Source organism: Aptenodytes patagonicus, chromosome W (assembly GCF_965638725.1).
Source record: "Aptenodytes patagonicus chromosome W, bAptPat1.pri.cur, whole genome shotgun sequence".
Lineage (NCBI taxonomy): Eukaryota > Metazoa > Chordata > Aves > Sphenisciformes > Spheniscidae > Aptenodytes > Aptenodytes patagonicus.
In genome coordinates, this window is record NC_134981.1 from 33,298,346 (window position 1) to 33,316,524 (window position 18,179).

General features: G+C 45.4%; 1 protein-coding gene across 9 annotated transcripts in view; it reads right to left on the reverse strand.

Moving 5' to 3' along the window:
• LOC143172280 (erbin-like) overlaps positions 1–18,179 on the reverse strand; it is a 180,873-nt gene that overhangs the window by 65,359 nt on the left and 97,335 nt on the right. For 7 of the 9 annotated variants that reach the window (XM_076361512.1, XM_076361511.1, XM_076361515.1 and 4 more), the window contains one exon: positions 1,335–1,391. The exons of 1 other annotated variant lie outside the window; for it this stretch is intronic. In XM_076361512.1, the coding sequence (XP_076217627.1) occupies positions 1,335–1,391 (57 nt within the window). Of the gene's footprint in view, positions 1–1,334; positions 1,392–9,461; positions 9,526–18,179 lie in introns of those variants that run through there. One more of the 9 variants, XM_076361517.1, reaches the window with a different exon arrangement.

The window sequence follows — 18,179 nt, forward strand, 5'->3', positions numbered from 1 at the left end:
CACATGAATGAGTAGAATGTTTCACACTTGGAAGATTTAAATTCATGCTTTCTGATGCTATACATTTCGTTCCAGATGCGAGTTTTGACATTTTTATACAGCAGACACCACAGTACGGTATCTAGGCATACTAAAAAGGAATTCCAATGGAACATACCCCTTGTTCATGTCTTAGGCACACAGTTAGCTAGAGTCACGAGAAAAGCTGGCTGTTGTACTTAAAAGGGCTGGCAACTCACACTTCAGCCTACTGCATGCAAGTCTCTGCTAGCATATGAGCCGGACAGAATGAATATTGAATTGTTAGCGCCTCCTCTTCTCCACCAAAACATCTGAAACCAGTACCTCTCTTTACCAGTGTCTGTTGCCAGAGGAGGATCCCTTTCATCGCACACCACAACATATTCAGGACTCTACAGCTAGTTATTCACATCCCATCTTTGGGATCTCTGTTTCTCTCTTCATTGACCTTTTATACCTCTGTTAACCCACTTAGACCTCCAGAGTTCAAGTCAGAAAATTCAGAGCATTGCTCTAGCTCACAGAAACAGCAGGAACTGCAACACCATCAACCTGGGTTTGTTTGATGAAGTGAGTGAGAGTTGCAAGGCAGGGCTTACAAAGGTGCTAGATTTTAAGAGGTAAGTACAATTGCATTTACTGTTAAAACAAATACTATAACAATTTCCATAACTATTTTACAATTACAGAAAACACGGCTAATATGCTTCCATTATGTTAAACAAGCCTGTTGCATTATAGAATACATACTGCATAACAGACTGTGCAACACAGTAAGGAGTTTTTACTTTCTTCAGCAGTGAAGTATATTAAATGGAAAAAAAATTTGTTCACATCATGTGAATCACATTCCCTCAGTCATTCTGAGCAAGCATCTCAAACTCCACATTTGATTTAGAGATAATGTCTAAGTTTCAGGCACTCAGCCATCAGAATGGTACCCAGACAGGCATCTGGGCACCAATACAGTGCTGTGTGCAAAAAGCATCAGACACCTCAGAACGATCATCCTGAAGTGCCCACATGCTGACTTAAAAGCTTGACAGGTGGATCAGAAATCCAGAGCTGGAGAGGGACAGAAAAAATTTAGAAATCTTTGAATAGGCAAATCTCTGAATAGGAAGACCAGTGAGTCTGAAGAGAGAGAGAATTTCATCAGCATGAAGAGAAAGTTCCTTGTGAGAACTTAGTCCAGTTACTTAGCTACACGTTTTAAGCTGTGATCTACTTTTCGATATGCACTACATTATTAGTATAACTACAGAACAAACCCTCCAAAGTATTTTAAATAAATTTCATACATACATACTTACTTTGGCAATATTTTTAACTGGTTTTCTCTAAGTTCCAATATCTGGAGTTTAGTTAATCTGTAACAGAAAGGCATAACAAATTATCACAATATACTGTATTTTATGACAAAACAATCTCAGAACTTATTTACATTGCTAAATTTCAAAAAAGATCTACAGGTTTGAAATATTTTTTGTGTAAGAATACAAGTATGTTTTGTGCAGAAATCTGCATGTTATTTTAAATTCATTTATTCATTGGGGTTTGGTTTTGGTAAAGCAGCAAACAAACTGGATCTTGCCTGCTTTTCTGTATCTGCTTGAACACAGTTGTTTTCCTTCAACCCACAGATTTTAAAGCACTTCATTGGATTCATTATGGGTATGTGTTATCATCATATACATAAGTACACAGGAAGTAAAAGAAGAAAGGCAGGATCAGTCCGCACAAGTTAAGATGCTGAATTTCTAATACAGGCAATGTATCAAAACCATTTCATATAAAAAGCCTCATCACAAGAATACCTGTGGTCTTCCACATGGTAAAAACAACCTTTAAATTAATCTTGTATTTCTTTCCATATTCTCTTTCTAGTCAGCTTCTTAATCCATTTTGATATTTCTATTAGAAGGCAGTTTGACCTTTCTTTCAGTAAATCCTTGGTCGCAAGATAAATAACCTCTAGATCACAAACTCAACTGCCTGGCCATGATAAGTTCAAAGCAGTCTTGACATTCAAGCAACATACTGTCCCCAGTGGAATTTTTTGCATTAGGACAGAAGTGACAAGACTATCTCTTTGTTAAATGAAATGCAGAAACAGTTTGGTTTAAATACAGACAGGGTTGTAAAAAGAAGAGTTCTACATGTGACCCACCAACAGCCCTAATACAACACAAAATAGGTCATTACACTCCCTGACTCAAAAAGGAGTTTAGTGAACAAATCAGTCTTTCCTGAAGATGCTCAAATGAGTACGTTGTAAGGACACAGACAAAAACCTTAACTCTGATTAAGTAGTAAGAACTATACTTAAAGTAAAAATAGAAAGCCTGAAAACTATTTATTTTTTCCTCAAGACATTTGCTCATTTTTGGATGCATTTGAAAGTAGCAATCTGCCACACCTATGAATAACCTAAGAATATAAGTCCCCTTGAAATAGAGCAGAGGTCAACCTAGCCCAGCATTGCAAGCAGTACTTGCCATCTGGTAGCAACTGCTGGAGGGAAACCTTCTTCCCCCAAATTCCTAAAGAAAAAACAACCCTGTAACAATGCTGAAAGAATACCCTAATAAAAACCCAGTTCATGGTAATATCACTGCTGTCAGTCTAGGACATAACTGGAAAGGACCTCCTAGCCTTCGTACCCTACCTGCATCCTAAGATATGAATCTGTGACAAAACAAAATTTGTTTGTTGAAGCACCCTCAGATTTGAATAGTCATTTTGTGCTTGGACTTCTGAACCCAAAAACTGGATTACAAAGGGGCAAGTCTCACACTTCAAGTGAATAACTGCCTTCACTAGAAGATACTTCTGTGGCATCTTGTGGCTTGCACAGCACCTAGATTATGCTCAACACTGGACATATAGGAAACATTTTCCCATAATTATTTACTATCCTAGTCTGCTGTAGGACTTTCTCAATTCCCTGCATTTTCTGCAACCAGGCAGGAGTCTTGCCTAGCAGCACCTCTATTTTAATATCAAGGTAAATATTTTTTCATATTGAGAAGACACCACATTTTCCTATGCATCAATACATGGGCAAAAACTGGGATCCCATGATAACAGCAAAACATCTGAAATATCAAACTAGGTTCTACAGGCTTTTATCCCTGCATTTTACTAACATTGTTTTATAACATTAACTTCTGTTTCCCAAAGCTTTAAATGTTCATGTTACCCACTGTAAATCTTCTCCCTCCCAGATTCATTGCAGACTTGGATAGTACGCAACAGCAGGAGGTTTATTGTTACATCTTTAGTATCAGGGATTCTCAAAATATGACAAACAGAATGGACAATCTTCTCTAGAAGGGAGGAATAGTAGTCCTTTCTCTTTGGAGACTGCAGGTGTTGCTCTTTATATAGTTCTAATGATGAACTTAAAACATCAACAGCAGAACTGTAGCTCTTGGCCGCTTCTGGTATTAGATCATCCCCATTACCAGCTCAGATTAGGGGCAGCCTCTGAAAAGGTAAACAGTTCAAGAACTCTGGAGAACAAGGAAGAAGATGGTATTGGTATTTGCATTAGTGGGCATGGTGGTGTGGGGTTGACGGTTGGACTCGATGATCTTAGAGGTCTTTTCCAACCTTAATGATTCTATGATTCCAAGATCTGCCTAATAAGATACCAATTCTTCACATTAAGAAGAAATTATTCCCCACCACCACCTTTCTGATACATCCTACAACTCTGGATAACTGCTCAGCTTCTTACAGTTTTGTAGCAGGGCTCTTTTTAAACACTGGTCTAAAAATAAAGTAGTACATTCAATCAGCTCCAAACCCCTTTATTTTGAGAAGGCTTCAACATTCAAACACTGCATTAGGCTCCAGTTGGTGTTTTGCTTTGAATACAGGGAAAATAGCTAGACAGTTCGTAGTTTTTCTTCACAATGTGTATGCAGTCAAATTTCTCAGTTGAAAGCAGTAGAAGCAAACCTCTATTCATATGCTAAACTATATATATATATGCACGCCCACACTTAGTTGACTTTAGCCAGAACTCACTGTACTACACTTCTAATAAGCTAATTCTGTAAACTTAAAGACTGCCTTTGGTGACAGAAAGGTTCATAGCTTTGTGACCTTGTTTCTACTCTCTCCAGCTAACCCTAAGAGACTGGAGATACAAATATCTAAGTTCTTATGTGTAGAGCTACACAGAGGCTACTAGGGAAACATTTTCAACCTCTCCTGGCTGGGAGATACAGGCTGCATCTAAACTAGTAATTTTCTTGCAGTAATTGATGAGAAATATTGGCCTGAAGCAGTTGTCACTTCTTCCATTATGACTGGGAGGATTAATTCAAGTTTAATATAATAGTACACATCAAATACTCAGCCTAGCTGCTCTTTAAATTGCTGGTGTAAATGCCCATACTAAGCATCTGAATTGCTATAATGGAACTGAAAAACTAGGGTTTAATTCAGAAAAGAAATACAGACAGAGAATTAGTCCACCTATACTAAAGGAAAAATAAAAGTCATAGTGACAGAATGTATATTTCCTCTGCCATTCTCTCACAAAGATTAGTTATACTCATATGGAAACATTTCATTTCTCAACTGTAAAAACCCATAACCACAGAAATATTTACACATCACCTAAACACAAAGCTATAAGGGAGTATTATTCAACTTTAAGTATACCTGGTGTAATGGTCTCAACAAAATTATTGTTGCAGGACTATTATTTTATGTAACCAACTTAGCTTGCTTTTAAAATGTAGCTCAACTTTTATTTAAAACACAATCTCTACATGAACACTTTGCCAGGATAAGATCAATATTCTTCCTAAATATGATTTCTTTAACTATACAATCTGTAAAACTGTAGAAGAAATACATAGCAGGTATACTTAGAAACTCACTGTTCAACAGCAGTCATTCCTTAGAAAGCTAAAAATATTTCAGAGATGTTCTTTATTTATCACCTTCCTTGCAGCTTTGCTAATGCAGAAATATTTTTTTTAAAAAATCATAACTAAAATATAAAGGCAAGAGGACTGAAATACATGCATCCTATACCAGGCTGCATTTTGCAAAAGCTTCAGCAAAATTGCATATATTTAACTAAATTAAGTCCCAAATTTGATCATCATTGTACATTTATGTAAAAAGATATCCCAAAGTAGATACTACTAAAAATATCTACTAATGCAAATACTACTGTCAAACTGTTGAGAAACAAGATTAAAAGTAAATTCATTGCAACATCACAGTAAAAAGTCTCTGGAAACAATACTCCACTATAGACTACATTCTCAAAGTTTTTAAAATTATACTGAAGATAAACTCCTTGCTTATCTTAAACACCCATCAGTAAATAATGTTTCCCTTTTAAAGCCCTGTCTCAACATTAGCATGCAGCGAGCTTCAAGTTTAGAATGCTCTGCTTACATATTTGTATATTTAAATGCAAATATACATGATGTATTTAGATACAACAAATATGGTTTTCTTGGGTAAGCACAAGCAATTCTCAGACTTCTGTGTGCTGGCATAAAGGCTAATTCTAGGATCCGGGCCAATATTAATGCATTCAAATTAGAATTTGGGAGTGGAGGAAAAAAACCACACTTTATCACCTCAGAATTCCAAAGAAACTGGCACATTTAATCAAAAGTCTGGTGATTTTTAATAAGTCTAACAGGTTGGACTGGTACAACATCACTGAAGGACAGCAAGTATGTAATGCTCATAAAGAAGGGAAAAAAAGATTGAATAACCTTGACCTCAATATTATGCAAAGCTTTAGCACAAATTTTGAAGGAGAGAATAAAACATGGAGGTAAAATGTAATAAAATGCTGCATGGATATACTAAAAGTAGTTTGCATTACACAAAGTTTTCTTTCCTAAGCATCAGGCTGAATATTACTGACAGAGGTGCTCAAAGACCCATTTTGGGACTATCCTATTCAATATTTTTTAACAGCAATCTTAAAGGATAGGAAAAAAATGTTTAAGTTGGCTGATGCCACAAAAGACAGTCACAGACAATACAGTGAATTATTAGGACACTGTAGGGGAAAAAACTGTACAACCTTAAGGACTGAAAAAAATAGAAAAGGGACAACATGCCACAGTACTAAGTCAAGTACTTATGATTTCCTTGTAGAGTCATCAGTCATTTCTAATTGAGCTGTCCAATGCATTAGTCAATCACGTGGGAAATGACACTAGGCAGCTGCAAAAAGAGCTAGTGGAACACTAGATTGTAACTGCAGACATTTCCAAGAGAAACAAGAAGATAAACATGACATTGTACAAGCCATGAAGAGATCTCAATTTGAATTCTAAATATAGCTACATACGCTGTCATCCTCTGTCAAAAAAAAAAAAAAAGAAAAAGATGAATTCAAACTGAAACTAGTTCCAAGATCTATTAATATAAACAGGCATAAAGGAAAACCTGCCATACCAGAGGGAAACAGAATTTTGTTTAGTCTAAGAAATTAAAAGAGGGATATGGGAACACTACAAAAACAGCAGGTGAGAGAATGAGGGACAACACTTATCAGGACAGCAATTAAACTGTGGAACAACTGAATATAAAGAGTCAGAGATAAATTAATGTGGGAAACCAGGTTTCTAACCTGAACTGGTGGAACAGAAACCCTGACACATGGAGCAGAAAAATCTAGCTACCTTTAATATGGTACTGGCTTAGTTTTTAAGAGGCATTATTGCCTATAGTTGCCAGTAAGAGCAGGCAACAGAACTCAGTTACTTCATGTGTTCCCATGTAATGAAGAGTGATAGCTATAAAGCCATATACAAAACAACTGATGCACCAAATTGGAAGAAGTTGAAGGCTTGTCCTGGATGGGAATAACTAACAAAGCTCTAAATATCTCAAAAGCTTCTACCAGAGCTTTTTCTCATATTCAAAAATACAAGTTGTATATCAGACTGTTTGCGTTAGCAAGTGTTTATACCCAGTTGTAAAGCTGTGGGGTAGCAGAGCGGTCTGATCACTTACAAAACTGAAGTAATCAATGTCAAAGGGATCTGAACCTTACTTTGAAATGACGTTACCAAATTCATTCATCTAAACATTATCTTCCTATAGAATAGTATTTATTCTGTGCATTACTGTGCAATTAGGCAGGTAAACTTATATAAATACTTTTAATTAATTTAAAAACAACTGGTGAGAAAAGTCTTGATTTCAGTTGCATTCTTCTGGCTACAAGCTAGGATGCTGCAAGTCACTACTTGCATTTTAAAAACCAAGGCCGAATTCTTCATAGCTATTAAAGAGAAACACTACACTGGAAAACTGGCTTTCAAGTTGCCTTCAGTAACTGACTTATTCTTAAGCAGTTAGTAATTAATGACTTCACCATTTACCAAGCCATTAAGCATTACACAAGAGGACAGTGATGAAGAAAAAATTATAATTAATGAGGCTTTTTTAAAATACATGTAAGATTAACTTCTTTGAGGACCAACCATGTGTATTGGGTCTGGCTGGGATGGAGTTAACTTTTCCCATAGCAGTCCTCATAGTGCTGTGCTTTGTATTTGTAGCTAGAAAGGTGTTGATAACACACCAGTGTTTTGGCTACTGCTGAGCAGTGCTCCCACAGCATCAAGGCCGCCTCTCCAACATTCCCCCTCCTCACCCCCAAAGGCCAGTAGGCTGGGGACATAGCCAGGACAGCTGACCCAAACTGACCAAAGGGATATTCCATACTATATGACCTCATGCTCAGCAATAAAAGCTAAGAGAAAGGAGCGGGGGGGGGGTGTGGGGGGGGTGTGGGGGGTGTGTTCGTTATTAAGGCATTTGTCTTCCAGAGCAACCGCTACACATACTGAGGCCCTACTTCCCGGGCAGTGGCTGGACATCACCTACTGATGAGAAGTAGAGAATAATTTCTTTTTGTTTCCCTTTGCTTCTGTACGTGGCCTTTGCTTTTCTTTATTAAACTGCCTTTATCTCAACCCATGAGTTTTTCACCTTATTTTCTCCCCCCTTTCCCACCGAGGAGGGGGAGTGATTGAGTGGCTTGGTGGGCACCTGGCATTCAGCCAAGGTCAACCCACCACAGTCCTTTTTGGTGCCCAATGTGGGGCACAAGACAACAACAGTTGTCTTATCACAGTTAAGCGTGATATAGTAATTACTACGTGGCAAGCTTCTGTGTGGGTCGTGCAGTTTGCTGGCTGCCCTGCTTATCTCTCTATTTTGCTGAGCTTGGGAACATGTTAATACAAAGAATGGCTATCTGCTTCGCCCTGGCACTGATGGCCTTGCTGTGCTGGGGGAGCTATCTTGTGGAGAGGATGAGGGTACACATCTCCCTCTTCCTACCTGGGATTGGTGTGGGTGGTTTTATTGCGCAGGCTCCCGAGGTCCTTGTTCACCCTTACATGAGCTGTTTAATACTACTAATTAACACAGTTGGCATACTGCGGGGTTTGTGGAATCTGGCGTCGTCCTGGTGTAAGAGGAGACAACTTTTGGGTGAGGCGATACTGAAATGTGCCCTGAGGCGGCCGGTCCCTGGGTGGCAGGGTGTGTGGAAGGATTTGGGCAGGTTCCTGGGGTGGTTATCACCTCCCATAGCCTGGGATTTTACACCTGAACAGGCAAGCAACCCTGGCAAACTGACACGCCACCTGATAGAAGGGTGCCTTGCCTACCCCAATGAAAACCAGCAGCTTCTAGCACTGTACTGGGGCTTGGCCTGTGCCTACCAAGCCACAGTTCAGTACTATCAGAGGACTGTGGTTGAGGCAGGGACCCAAACCACCTCTGAGAATACCTTGACTGAGACCGGGATACGAACTACATCTGAGGACATGATAGCAGTGATAGGGACCCAAACTACATCTAAGAACATGATCGTTGAGACAGGGACCCAAACCGCATCTGAGGACACCATAGTTGAGATAGGGACCCAAACAACAACAACTACAGTAATTGCCCCAGTAGTGAAAAAGAAACAGTGGACAAGGAGGTCAAGGGGTCCGTATCATCAATTAGTAAGGGAGGAGGAAGAAGAGGAGGGGTTTGATCAAGAAGCCGGTCCTTCAGCAGAGAAACGGGAGGAAGGAGTGAGAGAATTCAGACAAGAGGTGGAAACTACCTGGTCCCTGACCTCGAAAGAACTTCGAGACATGCGGAAAGATTACAGCCGCCAGCCAGGTGAGCGGACTGCTGCCTGGCTGCTCCGATGCTGGGATAGCGGGGCCAACAGTCAGCAATTGGAAGGTAAGGAAGCCCAACAGCTGGGATCCCTTGCTAGAAACCGGGGAATTGAGAGAGAAATTGGAAAAGAGGCAGCAATTTGCAGTCTCTGGAGACGGCTCCTCTCAAGTGTGAGGGCAAGATGTCCATTCAAGGAAGATCTTGTGAACTCCCCAGGAAAGTGGACTACTGCAGACAAAGGCATCCAGTACCTGAGAGAATTAGCGGTGCTGGAAGTCATCTACGGTGATCTAGACAACGTCGAGGTCTCCACAGATCCAGATTATATCCTGTGCATATGGGCCATGTGGAGGAAGGGGGGTCCAAAATGCCCCAGCGTCATATTCTAACAGCTTGGCAGCGATGTATTACCCAGATATGGATACACCAACTGTGGAGAGAGTGTCGTCTTGGCTCCAAAACTTTGAAGAAAATCTCTGTCCCTCCTCATCCCAACAGGCCAGAGCCTTGGCTGTCAGGGGCACCCCACGGAGTCAGTCCCCTCCTGCCCCGGTCAGAGGGAAAGGGAGCCCCAGGCGCATGCCATGTGGCACCCTCTGGTTCTTCCTGCGTGACCAGGGGGAGGACGTGAGGAAGTGGGATGGTGAACCCACCTTTAAGCTGGAAGCCCGTGTACGCGAACCGAGAGGGAAGACAGCTGTTAAGAAGGGGCCACCCAAGAAGGCTGTCAGCTTAGATGCTGTAGAGACACAAGAAGGCAATTAGCAATCTCCCAGACATAGAAGGACTGAGATCACCTCCCTTGATCCTGGTGAGGGGACTTCTGGTCTGGCGCTGCAAGGGTCAGACAGTGAATACTCTGACCAGGAACAGGAATAGAGGGTCCCTGCCTTCGACCAGGAGGAGGAAAGGGATGACCGGGTATACTGGACTGTGTGGATTCGATGGCCTGGCACATCAGACCCACAGGAGTATAAGGCTTTGGTAGACGCTGGTGCACAGTGTATGCTGGTGCCATCAGGGTATAGGGGCATGGAACCCATCTGGATTTCTGGAGTGACAGGGGGATGCCAAGAATTGTCTGTATTGGAGGCTGAGGTGAGCTTAACAGGGGACAAGCGGCAAAAGCACCCCGTTGTGACCGGCCCAGAGGCCCCTTGTATCCTTAGCATAGACTACCTCACGAGAGGGTACTTCAAGGACCCAAAGGGGTACCGGTGGGCTTTTGGTGTAGCCACCGTGAACACAGAGAATATCAAACGGCCATCTACCCTGCCTGGCCTCTTGGAAGATCCCTTCGTTGTAGGATTGCTGCGAGTTGAAGAACAGCAGGTGCCGATTGCTACCAGGATGGTGCACCGGCAGCAATATCACACGAACCGAGACTCCCTGGCTCCCATCCGTAAGCTGATTCATCAATTGGAGAGCCAAGGAGAGTGATCAGCAAGACTTACTCAGCCTTTAATAGTCCCATATGGCCAGTGCGAAAGTCTGACAGAGGGTGGAGGTTAACAGTAGACTATCGTGGCCTGAACGAAGTCACGCCACCGCCGAGTGCTGCTGTACCAGACGTGCTAGAGCTCCAATACGAACTGGAGTCAAAGGCAGCCAAGTGGTATGCTACAACTGACATTGCCAATGCGCTTTTTTTCAAGTCCTTTGGCAGCAGAATGCAGGCCACAGTTTGCTTTCACGTGGAGGGGTGTCCAACACACCTGGAATCGACTGCCCCAGGGGTGGAAGCACAGTCCTACCATTTGTCACGGACTAATCCAAACTGCACTGGAACAGGGTGATGCCCCTGAACATCTGCAATACATCGATGACATCATTGTGTGGGGCAACAAGGCAGAAGAAGTGTTTGAGAAGGGAAAAAGAGTGATTCAGATTCTTCTGAAAGCTGGTTTTGCCATAAAAAGAAGCAAGGTCAAGGGACCTGCACAGGAGATCCAGTTCTTGGGAGTGAAATGGCAGGTTGGACATTGTCATGTCCCTATGGATGTGGTCAACAAGATAGCAACTATGTCTCCACCAGCTAACAAGAAAGAAACACAAGCTTTCCTAGGCCTTGTGGGATTCTGGAGAATGCATATTCCAGGTTATAGTCAGCCTGTGAGTCCTCCCTATCGAGTGACCTGAAAAAAGAACTATTTTGAGTGGTGTCTTGAGCAACAACAAGCCTTTGAGCAGATCACACAGGAGAGAGCTCGTGTGGTAGCTCTTGGGCCTGTGCGGATGTGGCGGTGTGCTCCCCTCCAGCCCTGCGTAAGCAATAACCACCAGTGGGGGTTGTGATGGCTGCATCCAGCTTATGCTGGACTTTGGGGATGGATGGCAACATAGTAGCCAAGGGCTGCCTGGAGCAGTGACCCAAACATCTTGCTGGTATGCAAATATGACTATAAGTCAATCATCTTACTCTATAAATAGTGGACAGCCCAGGGCCCATTGAGCTCTCCTGCACGGCAGCGGGCTGCACGCCGGGATCTCCCCTTGAGTAGGGACGCCTCTCAAGGTTACTCCTCGAGGCTGAGAGATTCCTTGCCGCAACAGATCCTCGGTGAGTGACTAATAGCATGCTAAACTTTGAAATCTTAGCGAAGTGATATACAGGATTGATTGCGCATATATAATCCTTTAGACATAAGCCATTGACTAAGTCTGGGACTAGGATTGAGGGAGATAGATTGGTGGAGCCGCACCCTACCGTCCCTGAGGTCAAAGGCAGCAGATGGAGGCTCCACAAGAAGCAGAGGATCCCCTGCCTTCTTGCCACCAGGTAGAAAGAGGGGACCTAAGCGATGGGGGGGAATGGAAACAGGTCCCTGCTCGGGGTGCCAGGCGAACCCCTGCCCAGCCTCCCTCACCTTCCCGGTTGCCTTTACACAACAGATATGGGGCCCTGGAGCTTGAGGGCCAGGCAAACGAGGATGTAGACGAAGGTCCATCCAGGAGGTTGCCTAGGGTGAGGCAGTCAGCCCCATGCATTATGACTGCCTCTGCTGAGAAAAAAAGGAGGGTAGTTGTCATAGGCGATTCCCTTCTGAGGGGAACGGAGGGCCCAATATGCCGACCGGACCCATCCCACAGGGAAGTCTGCTGCCTCCCTGGGGCCTGGGTCAGAGACATTACTAGGAAGCTCCCTGGTCTGGTACGGTCTTCCGATTGCTACCCGCTGTTGGTTATACACGCTGGCACTGATGAGGTTGCAGAGAGAAGTCCTGCAGTGATCAAAAGGGACTTCAGGGCACTGGGGCGACTGGTTGAAGGATCGGGAGCACAGGTAGTGTTTTCCTCAATCCCTACAGTGGCAGGGAAGAATACTGAAAGGAACAGGAAAACACACCTGATCAACACGTGGCTCAGGGGCTGGTGCCATCGGCGGAATTTTGGCTTTTTTGATCACGGGGAGGTTTACACAGCACCGGGCCTGCTGGTAACAGATGGAGTCCAGCTGTCTCACAGGGGGACAAGGATCACTGCTCATGAATTGGCAGGGCTCATTGAGAGGGCTTTAAACTAGGTTCGAAGGGGGAAGGGGATAAAACCAGGCTCACTAGAGATGAGCCTAGGGGTGGCATGCCGATGCCGGGGGCGAAATCGATAGCCCAGCTCAAGTGCATCTACACCAATGCACGCAGCATGGGCGGCAAACAGGAGGAGCTGGAAGCCATTGTGCAGCGGGAGAGATATGACTTAGTCGCCATCACGGAAACATGGTGGGGTGACTGTCATGACTGGAGTGCTGCAGTGGATGGCTATAGACTCTTCAGAAGGGACAGGCGAGGAAGGAGAGGCGGTGGGGTGGCCCTGTATGTTAGGGAGTGTTTCGATTGTCTAGAGCTCAACGATTGTGATGATGATACGGTCGAGTGTTTATGGGTAAGGATGAGGGGGAAGGCCAACGAGGCAGATATCCTGCTGGGAGTCTGTTATAGACCACCTAACCAGGATGAAGGGGCGGATGAAGCGTTCTACAAGCGGCTGGCAGAAGTCTCTCAATCGCTAGCCCTTGTTCTCGTGGGGGACTTCAACTTCCCGGACGTCTGCTGGAAATCCAACACGGCAGAGAGGAAGCAGTCTAGGAGGTTCCTGGAGTGTGTGGAAGACAACTTCCTGACACAGCTGGTAAGTGAGCCTACCAGGGGAGGTGCCTCGCTCGACCTGCTGTTTACTAACAGAGAAGGACTGGTGGGAGATGTGGTGGTCGGAGGCCGTCTTGGGCTTAGTGACCATGAAATGGTAGAATTCTCGATTCTTGGTGAAGTAAGGAGGGGGGCCAGCAAAACCGCAACCATGGACTTCCAGAGGGCGGACTTTGGCCTGTTCAGGACGCTGGTTGAGAGAGTCCCTTGGGAGACAGTCCTGAAGGGCAAAGGGGTCCAGGAAGGCTGGACGATCTTCAAGAAGGAAGTCTTAAAGGCGCAGGAGCAGGCTGTCCCTGTACACCGTAAGAAGAACGGGCGGGGAAGAGGACCGGCCTGGCTGAATGGGGAGCTCTTGCTGGGACTCAGGGAAAAAAGGAGAGTTTACCGCTTGTGGAAGAAGGGGCAGGCGACTCAAGAAGAGTACAGGGATCTCGTTAGGTCGTGCAGAGAGGAAATGAGAAAGGCAAAAGCCCAGCTAGAATGCAATCTGGCCGCTGTCATTAGAGACAACAAAAAAAGTTTTTACAAATATATTAATGACAAGAAGAGAGCCAGGGAGAATCTCCATCCTTTATTGGATGCGGGGGGGAACATTGTCACCGAGGATGAGGAAAAGGCTGAGGTACTCAATGCCTTCTTTGCCTCAGTCTTTAACAGGCAGACCAGTTATCCTCAGGGTACTCGGCCCCCTGAGCTGGAAGACAGGGACGGCGAGCAGGATGAAGCCCCCATAATCCAAGAGGAACCCCCCATAATCCAAGAGGAACGACCTGCTATGCCACCTGGATGCTCACAAGTCTATGGGGCCAATGGGATCCACCCGAGAGTGCTGAGGGAGCTGGCGGAGGTGCTCGCCAAGCCGCTCCCCATCATTTATCAGCAGTCCTGGTTAACGGGGGAGGTCCCGGACGACTGGAGGCTTGCCAATGTGACGCCCACCTACAAGAAGGGCCGGAAGGAGGGTCCCGGGAACTACAGGCCTGTCAGCCTGACCTCGGTGCCGGAGAAGATTATGGAGCAGTTCATCTTGAGGGCGCTCACAAGGCATGAGCGGGACAACCAGGGGATCAGGCCTAGCCAGCACGTATTCATGAGAGGCAGGTCCTGCTTGACCAACCTGATCTGCTTCTATGACCAGGTGACCCACCTAGTGGATGAGGGAAAGGCTGCGGATGTGGTCTACCTGGACTTCAGTAAGGCCTTTGACACCGTCTCCCACAGTATTCTCCTAGAGAAGCTGGCGGCTCACGGCTTAGACAGGTGTACTCTGCGCTGGGTCAAAAACTGGCTGGACGGCCGGGCCCAAAGAGTTGTGGTGAATGGAGTTCAATCCAGTTGGCAGCCGGTCACGAGCGGTGTTCCCCAGGGCTCAGTTTTGGGGCCGGTCTTGTTCAATATCTTTATCGATGATCTGGATGAGGGGATCGAGTGCACCCTCAGTAAGTTTGCAGACGACACCAAGTTGGGCGGGAGTGTTGATCTGCTCGAGGGTAGGAAGGCTCTGCAGAGGGACCTGGACAGGCTGGATCGATGGGCCGAGGCCAACTGTATGAGGTTCAACAAGGCCAAGTGCCGGGTCCTGCACTTGGGTCACAACAACCCCATGCAACGCTACAGGCTTGGGGAAGAGTGGCTGGAAAGCTGCCTGTTGGAAAAGGACCTGGGGGTGTTGGTCGACAGCCGGCTGAACATGAGCCGGCAGTGTGCCCAGGCGGCCAAGAAGGCCAATGGCATCCTGGCCTGTATCAGAAATAGTGTGGCCAGCAGGAGTAGGGAAGTGATCGTGTCCCTGTACTCGGCACTGGTGAGGCCGCACCTCGAATACTGTGTTCAGTTTTGGGCCCCTCACTACAAGAAGGACGTCGAGGTGCTGGATCGTGTCCAGAGAAGGGCAACGAGGCTGGTGAAGGGTCTGGAGAACAAGTCTTATGAGGAGCGGCTGAGGGAACTGGGACTGTTTAGCCTGGAGAAAAGGAGGCTGAGGGGAGACCTTATCGCTCTCTACAACTACCTGAAAGGAGGTTGTAGCGAGGTGGGTGTCGGTCGCTTTTCCCAAGTAACAAGCGACAGGACAAGAGGAAATGGCCTCAAGTTGTGCCAGGGGAGGTTTAGATTGGATGTGAGGAAAAATTTCTTTACTGAAAGAGTGGTTAAACATTGGAACAGGCTGCCCAGGGAAGTGGTTGAGTCCCCATCCCTGGAGGTATTTAAAAGACGAGTAGATGAGGCACTTAGGGACATGGTTTAGTGGGCATGGTGGTGTTGGGTCGATGGTTGGACTCGATGACCTTAGAGGTCTTTTCCAACCTCAATGATTCTATGATTGGGTCCAGCCACACCTAGACTCCTCTCTGAGAAGGAGTTTAGAAAGCAAGGGGGTCCTTTCTGAACCTCACGGCTCAACAGGAGGATCTCCCTGACAGTTGTGTCTGACCCTGTCCTCTATGCAGTAAATAATCAAGTGTACCTTGCCACTGAATCTTGTTAAACCACTGTCGCGTTTACCACTGAACTTTGTTAACTCACAGTTTTCTATCAATAAAGTGTATGAGTGAAGTGCACTCTTATGAGTGAAGTGCAGTCTCACTCTATCCATGACACCGGACAGGACCAGCTGTGCAAAATGTACTCTACACTGCAGCTGGGGAGCATGGTCTCACCTGGAACCTCTGGCAGAAAACACCAGGAGAAACCCGAGGTCGACCTCTAGGGTTTTGGAGCTGGGAGTATCGAGGATCAGAAGCCCACTACACCCCGACTGAAAAAGAGATACTAGCAGCATATGAGGGGGTTCGAGCTGCTTGGCAGCTTCTCCTCTTGGCACCGCAATTGCCCGTGCTACACTGGATGTTCAAAGGAAACATCCCCTCTTCGCATCATGCAACCAATGCTACATGGAGTAAGTGGGTAGCGTTGATCACGCAACGGGCTCAACTGGGGAAACCCAGCCGCCCAGGAATCCTGGAAGAGATCATGGACTGGCCAGAAGGCAGAGATTTTGGAGCATCGCCTGAGGAGGTGGCTTGTGCCCAAGAGGCACCACCAGATAATGAGTGATCAGAAGATGAAAGGCGTTATGCTTTGTTTACTGATGGATCCTGTCATGTGGTAGGAAACCATCGGAAGTGGAAAGCTGCTGTGTGGAGTCCCACACGACAAGTCGCTGAAATCACTGAAGGAGAAGGTGAGTCAAGTCAGTTTGCAGAAGTGAAAGCCATCCAACTAGCCCTAGAGATTGCTGAACAAGAAAAGTGGCCAGTACTCTATCTCCATACTGACTCCTGGATGGTGGCTAATGCCCTATGGGGGTGGCTACACCAGTGGAAGAAGACCAACTGGCAGTGCAGGGGTAAACCCATCTGGGCTGCTGCATTGTGGCAGGACATCGCTGCCCGGGTAGAAAACATTGCTCTAAAGGTATATCATGTAGATGCTCACATGCCCAAAAGTTGCACCACTGAAGAAGATTGAAACAATGAACAGGTAGACAAGGCTGTCAAAATTGAAGTAGCTCAGGTGGACCTGGACTGGAAGCATAAGGGTGAGCTATTTCTAGCTCGATGGGCCCACAAAACATCGGGACATCTAGGGAGAGATGCAACATACAGATGGGCTCATGATCGAGGGGTGGACCTGACCATGGAGGCCATCACACAGGTCACTCATGAATGTGAAACATGTACCGCAATCAAGCGAGCCACACGAGTAAAGTCTCCGTGGAATAAAGGGCAGTGGCTGGGTTCTTCCTTTTAGCAATATTATCCTTTCAACTTTTGTTCCCAAGACTTAATCCATTTTAAAGAGGTAGGGATTTAGTATTTGTCTCTCATTTAAGCTATTACATGGATCAATTTTGCTTAGTCAGCACACCATAAATATGCTGTGTCTCAAAGATTCCTGACAACAAGGCACTCGAGAATTATAGATGCGCATGAAGGAATCTGGGCATCCAGGAGAGAACAAGTGGAACTGCAGATGTCATTATTTCCTCCACTCCAATTACTAAATGATAACCAAGCCATAATTCAGAAATACTCGTCTCCCATACTTATCACACTTGTTGTTGTGGTTAAACCTCAGCTGGCAACTAAGCACCACACAGCCGCTCGCTCACTCCCACCCAGTGGGATGGGGGAGAGAATCGGAAGGGTAAAAGTGAGAAAACTTGTGGGTTGAGATAAAGACAGTTTAATAGGTAAAGCAAAAGCTGCGCACGCAAGCAAAGCAAAACAAGGAATTCATTCACTACTTCCCATTGGCAGGCAGGTGTTTAGGGCCATCTCCAGGAAAGCAGGGCTCCATCACGCGTAACGGTGACTTGGGACGACAAATGCCATCACTCTGAACATCCCCCCCTTCCTTCTTCTTCCCCCAGCTTTATATGCTGAGCATGACGTCATATGGTATGGAATCTCCCTTTGGTCAGTTTGGGTCAGCTGTCCCAGCTGTGTCCCCTCCCAACTTCTTGTGCACCCCCAGCCTACTCGCTGGTGGGGTGGTGTGAGAAGCAGAAAAGGCCTTGATGCTGTGCAAGCACTGCTCAGCAATAACTAAAACATCCCTGTGTTATCAACACTGTTTCCAGCACAAATCCAAAACATAGCCCCATACTAGCTTCTATGAAGAAAATAACTCTATCCCAGCCAAAACCAGCACACTTGTGTTGTAGAAGCAGCAAGTATGTAAATGAGTTTTATTTCTTGGGTCTTTATAAGCATTCTGTCTGTCCCTCAAAAGTCCAGTTTAAAAAATGGATAAAGATTTGGGGTTTTTCTGTAACTGATATGTGGCATAAATGGATTGGTAATGTACACTTCTTCC